We start from the raw sequence: 15,163 nt of genomic DNA on the forward strand, positions 1-15,163 counted from the left end.
GTTGGCTTTCTCTCCATCCCTCACCCCCTCTCACACGCTCTCTCTTTCTGTCAGCTCGTTCGGTACATGTGCCCTGTCCCCGCGTTGCTAGGCAACAAGCCCAGTGTGTATTATTATTATTGTGGCTATGTCAGGCGCTCTGCCTTTCTCTCATTTCTGTTTGTCCAGGAGATGGTAGGATCAGATGCTGAGCTTTGGATGGGAGAAGAGAAAGGAGGATGAGGGAAGGAAGGATGCGTGGAGGGGGAGGAGCACTAAGATGAGTGAGTCAGCAACAAAGAGATGAAGCCTTATGATATGAGGGTAGAAAATATACAGGTTTTTTTCCCCAGTCTCTCTAGCTTTCCCTGATGCATGGCAGAATATATGGCACAACCTCACTTCACTGAGGTCACTGGCCGAGAAAGACGAGATGATTTACCAGAGAGACTCATTCAAGCAGCAGCACAGAGCTGTATTGGCCAGAGTGCTCTCTCCACAGTGGAGAGAGAGAGGTGTAGGGGAACGCCGTCGTGCTCCGAGTATCAGATGAAGTTATTGGATTCCAGCCTCTCCAGCCCCCTGCTCTCAGACCAGAGACTGCTGGGTGGACAGTTGGCACTGTCCAGTCTGGATGGAATTCTTGTCCTGTCTGTCTGGCCTATGGTCTCTCAGGTGAGAGAGATGAGACAGAGCCCCCTCCATCTCATCTCCACCCCCCAGGCCACTCCGTTCATCTTAATGCATCCCTACTCGGCTTGTTTGTCTTTCCCCCTCCCTACAAAGGCCTCTAATGAAATGAATTTGTGCGGGTCAGGGGCTGCACCGCCAATCTGGGTCCTGGTTGCCCGGGTACTGGAGTGGGCCAGACTGGCTCTATTTGCACACTAAACAGGGCTAGCTGCTGCGCCCTTCTCCTATATGAAATGTAAATAGACTGCACAGCCGCCGGGATGGTACACACAGCAGTAAGGGCCTCACTGCTCCTGCTCTCCCCTCATTAGGTAGCTCTCAATAACTCCTGTGATCTAGGAAACCATGATTATGACAGCGATGAATGACGGACAGTGTAGGCTGGTGATTGATCATACACTATAACCATAACAGACATTACAGCACTAGAAATTGAATGCTGGGAGACTGTGCAGTTGTTTCCGTATCTAGCAGAGAGGCATGGAGAGAATAATATGGCAAGTCTCCCAAAATACACTCGAATGACTATGTGCAGCTGCTGGGTCTGTGGCAGTTTAGCTTTATACATTTTTAGAATGAGAGCATCTGCTGTCGTGGAAAATGCAGTGGTGTGGACCTGATGACAGGCCCGAGTTAGGAGCGGGGGGGGCTACCGATCTGCTTTTCATCTTCTCAGTAGCAGCAGGGGCTTTCAGAATACCCCTCATTGGCGCTGCATGTGTGTGCGTGCGTGTGTGTGTGGAAGAACAACGACATCCCGCAGTGAGGTGAAGCGTTGGCCTCTGTCTGACCGCAGAGGGAGTGGCTCGATGGAGGGAGACATGAAGTGGAGAGAGAGAAGAGATATGACGCAGAGGGGGTATGACGCAGAGTCCTGGCTGTAACATCTCCACCTCCTCTCCACCTCCTCTCCACCTCCTCTCCACCTCCTCTCCACCTCTTCTCCTCCTCCTCTCCACCTCCTCTCCTCCTCCTCTCCACCACCTCTCCACCTCCTCGGGCTGAAACAGAGATTGCTTATTTCTACCACCTTTCCCATTTCTCTGATGCCTACAATAGTTTTTAGTTTTTTAGTTTTTTCTTACTCAGTCACATGGTATCGCGTGCCAGAAGGAGTGACGTCATCCAAACCGTATCAAAGCATTTATTTCACTCTATTTCCATCCTGTGTGCGCGTGTTGTCTCTGTGTTTGTTTGTGTGTGCGCCTCACTGAGCTATTATCCAGTCTGGCAGACCCACAGACTTCCCCCCTCCTCCCTGTCTTCTCCTTGGGGTTCTCTGCCCCTGTCCCTACAGGGTTTGCCACACTCAGAATGCTGATGTGGTCCTCCTCCAAATCACTGGTGGCTTGATGTTTGGGTACCAGGACGCTCCGCTGAATCTTTTTGTCTCATTAATAGTTCCTCACGGCGTGACGTTTCGCTGCGGGCACGTGGGTCGTACTGGGGTACGGATGTAAAAAATCCCTCAATCTGCCATTGGTGCCAATTTTTAAATTAACCCCAAGGTTGCCTTGTTAAATCTTGTTAATTCTCTTAAATGAAATACCATGACTGTTTTATCATTAGCTGGGAATGTTTGTGTATTTTCGTGTGCAGGGTGTGCTGTTAGCATGATAACACTCATTAAGACAAACTGGTAGAATAGCTAGCCATCGCTAGCATTCACTTGTTGAAGTAACTTTTCAGTGAAATGGAGTTGACTGGAAACTACGACATGAATATACACTGAACAAAAATATAAACGCAACATGTCAAGTGTCCCCATGTTTCATGAGCTGCAATAAAAGATCCCAGAAATTGCACATAGGCACGAAAAGCGTATTTCTCTCAAATGTTGTGCACAAATGTGTTTACATCCCTGTTAGTGTACATTTCTCCTTTGCCAAGATAATCCATCCACCTGACAGGTGTGGCATATCATGTAGCTGATTAAACTGCATGATCATTACACAGGTGCACCTTGTGTTGGGGACAGTAAGGCCACTCTAAAATGGGCAGTTTTGTCACACAACCCAATGCCACAGATGTGTCAAGTGTTGAGGGAGCGTGCAATTGGCATGCTGACTGCAGTAATGTCCACCAGAGCTTTTGCAAGAGAAGTTCATTTCCCTACCATAAGCTGCCTCCAACGTAATTTTAGAGAATTTGGCAATAGCAGACCACGTGTATGGCGTTGTGTGGGTGAGCGGTTTTCTGATGTCAACGTTGTGAACAGAGTGCCCCATGTTCATGGTGCGGTTGTGATATGGGCACGTGTAAGCTATGGACAACAAACACAGTTGCATTTTATCGATGGCAATTTGAATGCGCAGAGATACCGTGATGAGATCCTGAGGCCCATTTTCATGCCATTCATCTGCCGCCATCACCTCATGTTTCAGCATGTTAATACTCTGCCCCATGTCGCAAGGATCTGTCCACAATTCCTGGAAGCTGAAAATGTCCCAGTTCTTCCATGGCCTGCATACTCACCAGACATGTCACCCATTGAGCAGGTTTGGGATGCTCTGCATCGACGTGTATGACATCGTGTTCCAGTTCCCACCAATATCCAGTAACTTCGCATAGCCATAAAGAGGAGTGGGACAACATTCCACATGCCTGATCAACTCTATGCGACAGAGATGTGCTGCATGAGGTAAATGGTGGTCACACCAGATACTGACTAGTTTTCTGATCCACGCTCATATTTATTTTTAAGGTATCTGTAACCAACCGATGTATTCCCAGTTATGTGAAATCCATAGATTAGGGCCTAATTTATTTATTTTTGATTGACTGATTTCCTTATGAACAGTAACTCAGTAAAATCTTTGAAATAGTTGCATGTTGTGTTTTATATTTTGTTCAGTGTGTGGTATGTATGTGTATCTATATCTCTATATATCTCATTCACAACATTTGGATGGGAGCTATTATCCAGTTATATAAGAGGCTTGGCTGAACTGCTTTCAATTAGAAAATATTGCTTCCTCAGCCCGCTTCTGTGATTTTCATTGAAACTTTACTTTGCTGTGTGGACCTATAGTCCCTGCAGCTCATGGCGGAGGAGTAGATATGTTCTCTCTCATTCTCTGTGTGTATATCCGTGCTAGCTGGTCATGTGATACTGTTAAACGTATAGAGAGGCTCAGCCCACGCAGTGGAAAAAGTGAACTCAACCCCACCGCTGCACACAAGCTCCCAGAGGACTGTCTGTTTACTAAGGCTTGCTATAATTTTAGGGGCTTGTTTGTTTTATCATCCCAATGGAATTACGGTAGTTGTGTATCCCGACTGTTTCATGTTCATAAGCAGCGTGTCCAGTAAATATGTTTGTAAACCAGATGCAGATGCTTACGAGTGGAGACTGGAGATTATTAGCGGTGTGTGTTCTCCTCATGGGTCCTACCATGTCAGTGGACAGTGAGGGGGACAGAGGCCTTCACAATAGGACCCTGTGGATCCTATTGGAAGATACCTGGGAACAACACACAGTGCTGTCTCAGAATGACATTAGGTTTTTGTGCAGCAACATAATCATCTGTTAGTATCATGGCTATGTAATTAACATGGAATATTTTGACCGTAGTATTCCAGACCAGGGTTCTCCCCAAGGTTTTTTTTAACAAGGTGGTACGGATTATTGAGGTGAGGCCAGGAGGGGTGCTGTGTCCCTGTTTTGACTCAGAGATTTTTTACATCCTTTAACACTTGAAACACCATTTCCTGCAATCTAGAGCCTAAAATTATAACAAATAAAATAGCAAACACAGTGCACTATATACTATTTTCCACAGCAGTTTTCCTAGAATTATACTAGTAATTTCATTTTTTAATGGTCAACAGAACTGGGACCATGAGGGCCAGGCCAGAGTAATTCAGTGTGTCAGAAGGCCTGGACTGTTGTGATGTTAGGGGTAGGGCTGGGATGATGGCTTAAATGTTTTTTAATTTTTAATTTTGTTTTCTCAAAATAAGCTTTGTTGTACAATTTAAAGGTAAATACACTGCATTTCAAACAGTCGGTAATAATCTAATGAATTCAGGGCTTTGTCAAATTATACCTCGGCTAAATATAAGCCTTCAACCATAAGACCCACTAATTATTTTATCACAATAGTATAACCTGCTTTTTGCTATAATCACTGATCTGGCTTTCAAGTCTGTCTATTAAAATTCCCCCTTTTATGTTATTACATTTTTTTTTACCAGACCAATGCATAATGCACAACTTCTGGTAGCAGGCATGATAGAAAATGAACACAATCTCTCAAGCACATGCTCACCCGCTCGTATATAGACAGCTAATCTTTATATTTAAAAATCTAGCCAACGTGGCTCTATTTGCTTGCTAATACTGTAGAACGGTACATCCTCCTGCCTGTCTGAAACTGTTTGAACAACAGCCTGTTCACGTTGTTTAAAACGTTGAAATCAAGTGGCCTACCTGCATAAGAAGATTATTTCTCAGAATGACTTCCCAATTCCTTATATAATTTTTTTATTTTTTATTATTCTCATTGCACATTTATCAAACACAGACTAGACAGCTATCACAAGTCTATGGTCAAAATGCTGCTGGCGGCACCGCGTGACAAACTAAGCATTCATGTTAGTAGGGTCTGCTCTGTTCTTAATTTTGGGAGTCCAGATGTAAAAAGGGTATTGTTACAAATGTTAAGTTCTCCTCTATTACAGTAAAATAATGTCTTCATGTGTTTTGGTGTCCAAATCACAAAATAGCCAATTAAATTGATTTGAAGACCAAAAAAAAACACTATTCTGTTTTAAGAAAAAAACGTAAGTATGTGCAAATGTACATAATTTGCCTACATGTCAATGTGTAGGTGACACTGATGCTGACATGAGGGAGGCACCAGAAAATGTAGCCAGACTTTTAATTACATATAAACAGTGGGGCAAAAAAGTATTTAGTCAGCCACCAATTGTGCAAGTTCTCCCACTTAAAAAGATGAGAGGCCTGTAATTTTCATCAAAGGTACACTTCAACTATGACAGACAAAATGAGAAAAAGAAATCCAGAAAATCACATTGTAGGATTTTTTATGAATTTATTTGCAAATTATTGTGGAAAATAAGTATTTGGTCACCTACAAACAAGCAAGATTTCTGGCTCTCACATATCTGTAACTTCTTCTTTAACCTGTTGCGACGACCAAACCCGGATCCGGGATTCTATTTATAGACCTAAGCTCATTACCATAACGCAACCTTAACTATTCATGAAAATCGCAAATGAAATGAAATAAATATGCTATCTCTCAAGCTTAGCCTTTTGTTAACAACACTGTCATCTCAGATTTTCAAAATATGCTTTTCAACCATAGGAAAACAATCATTTGTGTAACAGTAGCTAGCTAGCGTAGCATTTAGCGTTAGCATTAGCGTTAGCATTTAGCAGGCAACTATCACAAAAACAAGTAAAGCCTTCAAATAAAATAACTTACCTTTGAAGAACTTCTGATGTTTTCAATGAGGAGACTCTCAGTTAGATAGCAGATGCTCAGTTTTTCCAAAAAGATTCTTTGTATATTAGAAATAGCTCCGTTTTGTACATCACATTTGGCTACCAAAAAATAAAAAAATAAAAAAAAAAAAAAATTCAGCCCTCAAAACGCGAACTTTTTTCCAAATTAACTCCATAATATCGACTGAAACATGGCAAACGTGGTTTAGAATCAATCCTCAAGGTGTTTTTCCACATATCTCTTCGATGATATATCCTTCGTGGAAGCCTGGTTTCTCCTTGCTCTCAAATGGAAAAATAATTGCACCTGGCTTTGCACTCCAATTTCGACGCAGGGACACCTGGCGGACACTTGGAAAATGTAGTCTCTTATGGTCAATCTTCCAATGATATGCCTACAAATACGTCACAATGCTGCAAACACCTTGGGGAAATGACAGAAAGTGTAGGCTCATTCCTTGCGCAATCACAGCCATATAAGGAGACAATGGAAAACAGAGCTTCAGAGATTCTGCTCATTTCCTGGTTGACGTATCATCTTGGTTTCGCCTGTAGAATGAGTTCTTGGGCACTTACAGACAATATCTTTGCAGATTCTGAAACTTCAGAGTGTTTTCTTTCCAAAATGATCAATAATATGCATAGTCGAGCATCTTTTCGTGACAAAATATTGAGCTTAAAACGGGAACGTTTTTTTATCCAAAAATGAAATAGCGCCCCTAGAGATCCAAGAGGTTAAGAGGCTCCTCTGTCCTCCACTCGTTACCTGTATTAATGGCACCTGTTGTAACTTGTTATCAGTATAAAATACACCTGTCCACAACCTCAAACAGTCACACTCCAAACTCCACTATGGCCAAGACCAAAGAGCTGTCAAAGGACACCAGAAACAACATTGTAGACCTGCACCAGGCTGGGAAGACTGAATCGGCAATTTTGCAGGGCTCTGGCAGTGCTCCTCCTGCTCCTCCTTGCACAAAGGCGGAGGTAGCGGTCCTGCTGCTGGGATGTTGCCCTCCTACGGCCTCCATGTCTCCTGATGTACTGGCCTGTCTCCTGGTAGCGCCTCCATGCTCTGGACACTATGCTGACAGACACAGCAAACCACTACCTGAGCCACTTGTGTGGGTTGTAGACTCCGTCTCGTGCTACCACTAGAGTGAAAGCACCGCCAGCATTCAAAAGTGACCAAAACATCAGCCAGGAGGCATAGGAACTGAGAAGTGGTCTGTGGTCACCACCTGCAGAACCACTCCTTTATTGGGGGTGTCTTGCTAATTGCCTATAATTTCCACCTGTTGTCTATGCCATTTGCACAACAGCATGTGACATTTATTGTCAATCAGTGTTGCTTCCTAAGTGGACAGTTTGATTTCACAGAAGTGTGATTGACTTGGAGTGACATTGTGTTGTTTAAGTGTTCCCTTTATTTTTTTGAGCAGTGTATATATATGTATATGACAAAATAATTACATTCCATGTCAATTTACAATGCACTATAATGGTCCTATTACATATGTGTTCCCGGGCAATGACGTTATCTCTACCGCAAACTTTTACAGACACAGAACGCAGCTACAGTAACATGTCGATAGCGACAATTGCTCACTTTTAAAAATGCTGGTCTGTACCTTTTTCCGACAGTAGAATTCTGCTCCGGCATAAAATGTTTGTTTTTTTTAAGACAATAAGCATCGCTGATTGATATGCTGCAGTTTTTTATGGTATGGTAGCTAGATGTTTTATTTTTCCTAATTGTCTTGGATACCAGGCAAGCAGGCTGCATTGCAGCAGCTTGATTATTTGATTGACCGTTCTCGTTGCCTAGTGATGGACTTTAGTCCTGCTTCAGAAGCATCATTCCTTTATAGACCAGTAAAATTTCCAGAGGGATTTTTCTTAACGTTAAGGATCCCAACTTAATTTTAATGTTTAAACGTTCACACCCCTAATTGAAACCAGCGTTTCTCATGTTCTATTGGTTTTCAAATCAACTTTATTTTATTGTCCACCAGCAATATTAGAAACCCATGATCATTGTTGGATCTTTAGATCTCCCCTCTTTCAAAGTTTCAAATTGATATTTTCATCTGTCACAAACTGTTCACATGCATTTTAGAGCGGTGTTTTACTGCTATTTGCATTTTGGAACGTTCACACGTATAGTCAACTGCCATGTACTCCTTGCTTCGCTTATATTGTGAAGAAATATTTGATCAACTTTTTAAGTTAAATGTTCTGATCTGTTGCATCAGCCTTATTGCTTTTTTGAATTTTTTTTTTTTATGTAAAGTGTTATGATTTGGGGATATAGCGTCCTTCAACTGTCCCAGAGTCAGTTTGGAATATGTATTTCTCCCACAGAATGACAAGCCACATTTTTTTACATAGTGGTGCAGCCAAGTCCAAAATGGTGAGGGCTCTGTGTAGTGTAGAAGCAGGAGAAAGTGGTGAGGGCTCTATGTAGTGTAGAAGCAGGAGAAAGTGGTGAGGGCTCTGTGTAGTGTAGAAGCAGGAGAAAGAGGTGAGGGCTCTGTGTAGTGTAGAAGCAGGAGAAAGAGGTGAGGGCTCTGTGTAGTGTAGAAGCAGGAGAAAGAGGTGAGGGCTCTGTGTAGTGTAGAAGCAGGAGAAAGAGGTGAGGGCTCTGTGTAGTGTAGAAGCAGGAGAAAGAGGAGGACTATCAATGTAGTGTTGAAGCAGGAGAAAGAGGAGGATTGTTTATGTAGTGTTGAAGCAGGAGAAAGGAGGACTGTCGATGTGTAGTGTTGAAACAGGAGAAAGGAGGACTGTCAATGTAGTGTTGAAGCAGGAGAAAGAGAACTGTTGTGTTGAAGAAGGAGAAAGAGGAGGACTGTCAATGTTGTGTTGAAGCAGGAGAAAGAGGAGGACTGTCAATGTTGTGTTAAAGAGGACTATCAATGTAGTGTTGAAGCAGGAGAAAGAGGAGGACTGTCAATGTTGTGTTGAAGCAGGAGAAAGAGGAGGACTATCAATGTTGTGTTGAAGCAGGAGAAAGAGGAGGACTGTCAATGTTGTGTTGAAGCAGGAGAAAGAGGAGGACTATCAATGTTGTGTTGAAGCAGGAGATATCAATGTTGTGTTGAAGCAGGAGATAGAGGAGGACTGTCAATGTTGTGTTGAAGCAGGAGAAAAAGGTGATGGCCCTCAATGGAGTGTTGAAAAAGGTGAGGGCCCTCAATGGAGTGTTGAAGCAGGAGAAAAAGGTGTGGGCCCTCAATGGAGTGTTGAAGCAGGAGAAAGCACTTTAGAGTCTAACCTCCAGCTCTGCTGACCAGGGTTCAGTCTCAGTAAAAACGTCCCCATTGGGAACCCATAAAAGACCACATTCTTCACTCGTCTACTGGGTCAGTGCGATGAACCCTGCCTCTGTTGGGATAGTCTGATTCAGGCTAAGAGTAACATCTCTAACCTGTGTGTGAACCCACCCACCCTCTCCAAGCACCAATCATAGTTGAGAATAGTCAGCTAGCTAGCAAGCCGATGCTTTTTGCTTTGTCTAATGCCTCAAGTGCGTGGTTCCTAGTTACATGGCCAATCACTGCTGTCAGGTGACATTGGTGCCTGGAAGGGCTGTCACCAAAACAACCCAAATCAAAGACTGTTTATGTAGACCTTTAACATGGCTGCCATGTGCATCGCGTCTATGCTGTTGAAATTGAACGGATAATGCATTTCCAATAAGATATTGCAAGCAAAATAAGGAATGAACGCCACTTTGCCTGAAAATGCCACATTTACACTTACCACACTTATTGAAATGTTGCTGTTCCTTGATAGCAGATCAACTTCCTCTCCAATAGGCCTTTAGCATTTGCAATTTGGCTCCTGGTGAGCTGCTCTTCCACTGTAAGCAGTGCTGTGAGAATGACGTGGGCTTTATTTACCTAGCCTCCCAGACAAAACAATGTCAAAGTGAAACTCAATCAGTGAGGTCATTTCATTACTCATGTAGGTAATGCTGAAGCAAGATAACTGTTCAACATTGCATCAATAGCTTTGAAAAAAATCTGACCGCCCCCAGGGTAGACCCTGTTTACAGAGTGGCAGGAAGGGACCCCTGGGGGGTGTGGACAGACTGCACACATGGTGTGTATTTATGGGGTTGGAAGGAAGAGAGCCAGGGTTTGTTGTGTTCAGTGTAAAAGAGCGGGAAGCGGATGCTGCAGGATCCAGCATTGGACCAGGGCCTCGGCCTCTCTACAGTACCTTACAGTGCATAGTCTTACTCATATGTGATGAATTAGAGCTGTTGGCTTGTGGGGAGAGGCCCCTCTGTGTGACGCACACACAGACTGATAGCAGATGCTGTGGAAGGCGGAGGAAATGAGGCCTGTGTTTTGGAATGGATGTTATTGTGTTTCCTCTTACGGTTCTGTGTCGTCTGTGTTCCTCACCCCACTAAGAGATGAGAGCTCAAGAACACACAGATAATGCATTGAATACTCTCTGCCAAAAACCCCTAGAGGAACTGACTGAGGACTCAATAACACACTTACTTAGCCCCTGTGCCAAAACCACCCCAGAATCCTTGAAGACAACCTGATAACACAATTACGTCAAGAAACACAGCATCTGAATACTGATGTTGTCTATAATAATATAGGCCTGTGGTATTATATAATATAGTTATTACATGATTTTTAAAAAGTGGGGAGAGAAGCTTCAATAAATAGTGTTCTACTAAGCCAGTCACTGATACGGTACACAGTGGAAACCATATAGGAAAACTTAATAGGTTCTTATTGACCCTCCCATGGGCATTACAGGCACCAACATACACACTCAGTTATAGCGGAGGGGAAATTGTACTTGGTTAAGTTATTAGAAAAATAATTGTAATATCAATTTAATATGAAACTGTTTCACACCACTAACATCAAAGGCTGGTTTCAGTCACAATGTGTGAATTTACAATGGAGGTTTGGAGTTGTAGATTAGATTATCCTAAAATAGTGTGGAGTTTATTGTTCTAGATAGCTAAAACTAGGTCGGCACACTATGTGTGGATCATAGAATCTTTGTTTATCTCTGTTAGTAGTTGACCCCTTTGCCACTTTGTGCTGCTTAATGTGAGCTTGGGGCTTTGGGGGACGGGGCCAGAGAACAGGGGTGGAGGCAGAGGTTTGCTGCGTGTCGCTTTCCTTATGCCAGGAGGAGAGGGGAGCAGTGTTCCTCTGACTGTGTGTGTCGCTGGCTCTGGGATATAAATAGCTGTCTTTGAGTAGGAGAGCTGCAGAGGGAGGACCATGGCGCCAGGGCAGAGCTGAGTGCCAGGCAGCGTTCCTGGGTAGTGGAGAGAGGGAGGAGGGGCAGGCTCCAGGGCAGAGCTGAGTGCCAGGCAGCGTTCCCGGGTAGTGGAGAGAGGGAGGAGGGGCAGGGGGCAGAGCAGGCTCCAGGGCAGAGCTGAGTGCCAGGCAGCGTTCCTGGGTAGTGGAGAGAGAGAGAGGAGGAGGGGCAGGCTCCAGGGCAGAGCTGAGTGCCAGGCAGCGTTCCCGGGTAGTGGAGAGAGAGAGGGGGAGGAGGGGCAGGCTCCAGGGCAGAGCTGAGTGCCAGGCAGCGTTCCCGGGTAGTGGAGAGAGAGAGGGAGGAGGGGCAGGCTCCAGGGCAGAGCTGAGTGCCAGGCAGCGTTCCCGGGTAGTGGAGAGAGGGAGGAGGGGCAGGCTCCAGGGCAGAGCTGAGTGCCAGGCAGCGTTCCCGGGTAGTGGAGAGAGGGAGGAGGGGCAGGCTCCAGGGCAGAGCTGAGTGCCAGGCAGCGTTCCCGGGTAGTGGAGAGAGAGAGGGAGGAGGGGCAGGCTCCAGCTCAGCCCTCTGCACACACTCTGGTGAAAAATGCATTATGAAGGAGAAAAATATTGAGGAACTCTTTACATATAATTTATTCATAAGAGCTCGGAAGCAACCTCTCCACATGCAGACAGGGCAGTGGATACTAAAGAGAATAGGGCTAATCTAGTAGCATGGCGATTCAGCAGGAGGGAACTGGGCAAGAGAGGCCATACTAAGCTTACAGCAGAATAGGCCTCAATATGAAAACACTGCAGATGGTTTAGTAAGGCATCACTAGCTCACTGCAGAGTTGGCCTTTACTATGAAAACACTGCAGATGGTTTAGCAAGGCCTCACTAGCTCACTGCAGAGTATGTGAAAAGGGTTTAATGCTAGCACCTAGCAGTGGGTTCAGAAAGTCCTCCCACACTAGCACACCACTCCCTGCAGCACACTAGCATACCACTCCCTGCAGCACACTAGCATACCACTCCCTGCCAGCACACTAGCACACCACTCCCTGCCAGCACACCACTCCATGCAGCACACTAGCACACCACTCCCTGCTAGCACACTACTCCATGCAGCACACTAGCACACCACTCCCTGCTAGCACACCACTCCATGCAGCACACTAGCAGACCACTCCCTGCAGCACACTAGCACACCACTCCCTCCAAGCACACCACTCCCTGCAGCACACTAGCACACCACTCCCTGCTAGCACACCACTCCTTGCAGCACACTAGAAGACCACTCCCTGCAGCACACTAGCACACCACTCCCTGCTAGCACACCACTCCCTGCTAGCACACCACTTCCTGCTAGCACACCACTCCCTGCAAGCACACCACTCCCTGCAAGCACACCACTCCCTGCAAGCACACCACTCCCTGCAAGCACACCACTCCCTGCAAGCACACCACTCCCTGCAAGCACACCACTCCCTGCAAGCACACCACTCCCTGCAAGCACACCACTCCCTGCAAGCACACCACTCCCTGCAAGCACACCACTCCCTGCAAGCACATCACTCCCTGCAATCACATCACTCCCTGCAAGCACATCACTCCCTGCAAGCACACCACTCCCTGCAAGCACACCACTCCCTCCAGCACACTAGCACACCACTCCCTCCAAGCACATCACTCCCTGCAAGCACATCACTCCCTGCAAGCACATCACTCCCTGCAAGCACATCACTCCCTGCAAGCACATCACTCCCTGCAAGCACATCACTCCCTGCAAGCACATCACTCCCTGCAAGCACACCACTCCCTGCAAGCACACCACTCCCTGCAAGCACACCACTCCCTGCAAGCACACCACTCCCTGCAAGCACACCACTCCCTCCAAGCACACCACTCCCTCCAAGCACACCACTCCCTCCAGCACACTAGCACATCACTCCCTCCAAGCACACCACTCCCTCCAGCACACTAGCACACCACTCCCTGCAAGCACATCACTCCCTGTAGCACACTAGCACACCACTCCCTGCTAGCACACCACTCCCTGCTAGCACACCACTCCCTGCTAGCATACTAGCATACCACTCCATGCAGCACACTAGCACACTACTCCCTGCAAGCACATCACTCCCTCCAAGCACACTACTCCATGCAGCACACTAGCACACCACTCCCTCCAAGCACATCACTCCCTCCAAGCACACTACTCCATGCAGCACACTAGCACACCACTCCCTCCAAGCACACCCCTCCATGCAGCACACTAGCACACCACTCCCTCCAAGCACACCACTCCCTCCAAGCACACCACTCCCTGCAAGCACACCACTCCCTGCAAGCACACCACTCCCTGCAAGCACACCACTCCCTGCAAGCACATCACTCCCTGCAAGCACATCACTCCCTGCAGCATACTAGCACATCACTCCCTGCAAGCACATCACTCCCTGCAGCATACTAGCATACCACTCCATGCAGCACACTAGCACACTACTCCCTGCAAGCACATCACTCCCTCCAAGCACACCACTCCATGCAGCACACTAGCACACCACTCCCTCCAAGCACACCACTCCATGCAGCACACTTGCACACCACTCCCTCCAAGCACATCACTCCCTGCAGCACACTAGCACACCACTCCCTGCAAGCACACCACTCCCTGCAAGCACACCACTCCATGCAGCACACTAGCACACCACTCCCTGCTAGCACACCACTCCATGCAGCACATTAGCAGACCACTCCCTGCAGCACACTAGCACACCACTCCCTGCTAGCACACCACTCCTTGCAGCACACTAGAAGACCACTCCCTACTAGCACACCACTTCCTGCTAGCACACCACTCCCTGCTAGCATACCAACACTGTGTAGTATGTATGTTCGGCAGGGTAGGGCAGCAGGCCGTTGTCCAGACGTGCCATATCCCTGAAGACATTCCTCAGCTGTTACCGGGAGTCATGAAAGCAGAGATGTTTGTTTCCTCCTGTCCAACAGTAAAAAAATATATATATGTTTTACTGGCATTCCACAATTTCGCCCAACCTAAATAATTCTCCTCTTGTTTTTGACATCAAGACATTGGTTTCATTTAGGAATGTCTTTTGTGTGAATAAGGGATTAGCTACTTTTCAGGATTGTATTAAAATCTTTCTTAGACTTGCTTCCGTAGGCCTGTCTTTCACCCGCATTGGCCACTATAGTATCTCTCTCGCCCTATGGATATGGCAGAGCATTGAAACCCCCTACTCTTCCAGGGTGGAGAGTGGGTCTGGAACAGGGGCATTATCCCGTGCTCTTCCTCACCTTTTGAAACCAGAGTGCAGGTGTAATTGTTGATATTGGGTAGCGTGATGTACTGCTAATGGGATCAATGTGTGGCGGGCGGAAATGTGTTTTCTGTGGAGGCGAGTGGCCCGGTGCTAACGTGTCTCTTTCCATCTCCCTTTCTATCTCGCTCGCTCTCTCCTTTGGCAGACGGTCGATGACGATGCGATGGAAGCGTGAATGAGGTTTGGCGTGGCGATAGCTGAACGATGCCCAAGGGTGGGGGTTCAAAAACCCCCCAGCTGGAAGACTTCCCACTCAACACTGACATGGTGGAGAAGCAGGGTGGGAAGAAGGTAAGAAACACACGCATCACACACGTACTGACAAACCACAAATCTACACACATATACACACACGCCCCTTACCACTCCCGCTGCGGAGTCCTGCATCGAGGGGTCATGTCCTCATTACACAGTACAAATCATTA

The 15,163-nt window shown here is 46.3% G+C and overlaps 1 protein-coding gene across 3 annotated transcripts in view; it reads left to right on the forward strand.

Annotated features, from left to right (window-relative positions):
* The window catches only part of LOC139411378 (ankyrin repeat domain-containing protein 11-like), a 156,883-nt gene that overhangs the window by 117,733 nt on the left and 23,987 nt on the right, over positions 1-15,163 (forward strand). For all 3 annotated transcript variants that reach the window (XM_071157661.1, XM_071157659.1, XM_071157660.1), the window contains one exon: positions 14,884-15,029. In XM_071157661.1, coding sequence (XP_071013762.1) covers positions 14,943-15,029 — 87 coding nt within the window. In that variant the 5' untranslated portion in view covers positions 14,884-14,942. The remainder of the gene's footprint in view (positions 1-14,883; positions 15,030-15,163) is intronic.

The sequence above is a fragment of the Oncorhynchus clarkii genome, chromosome 6 (assembly GCF_045791955.1).
Source record: "Oncorhynchus clarkii lewisi isolate Uvic-CL-2024 chromosome 6, UVic_Ocla_1.0, whole genome shotgun sequence".
Classification (NCBI taxonomy): domain Eukaryota; kingdom Metazoa; phylum Chordata; class Actinopteri; order Salmoniformes; family Salmonidae; genus Oncorhynchus; species Oncorhynchus clarkii.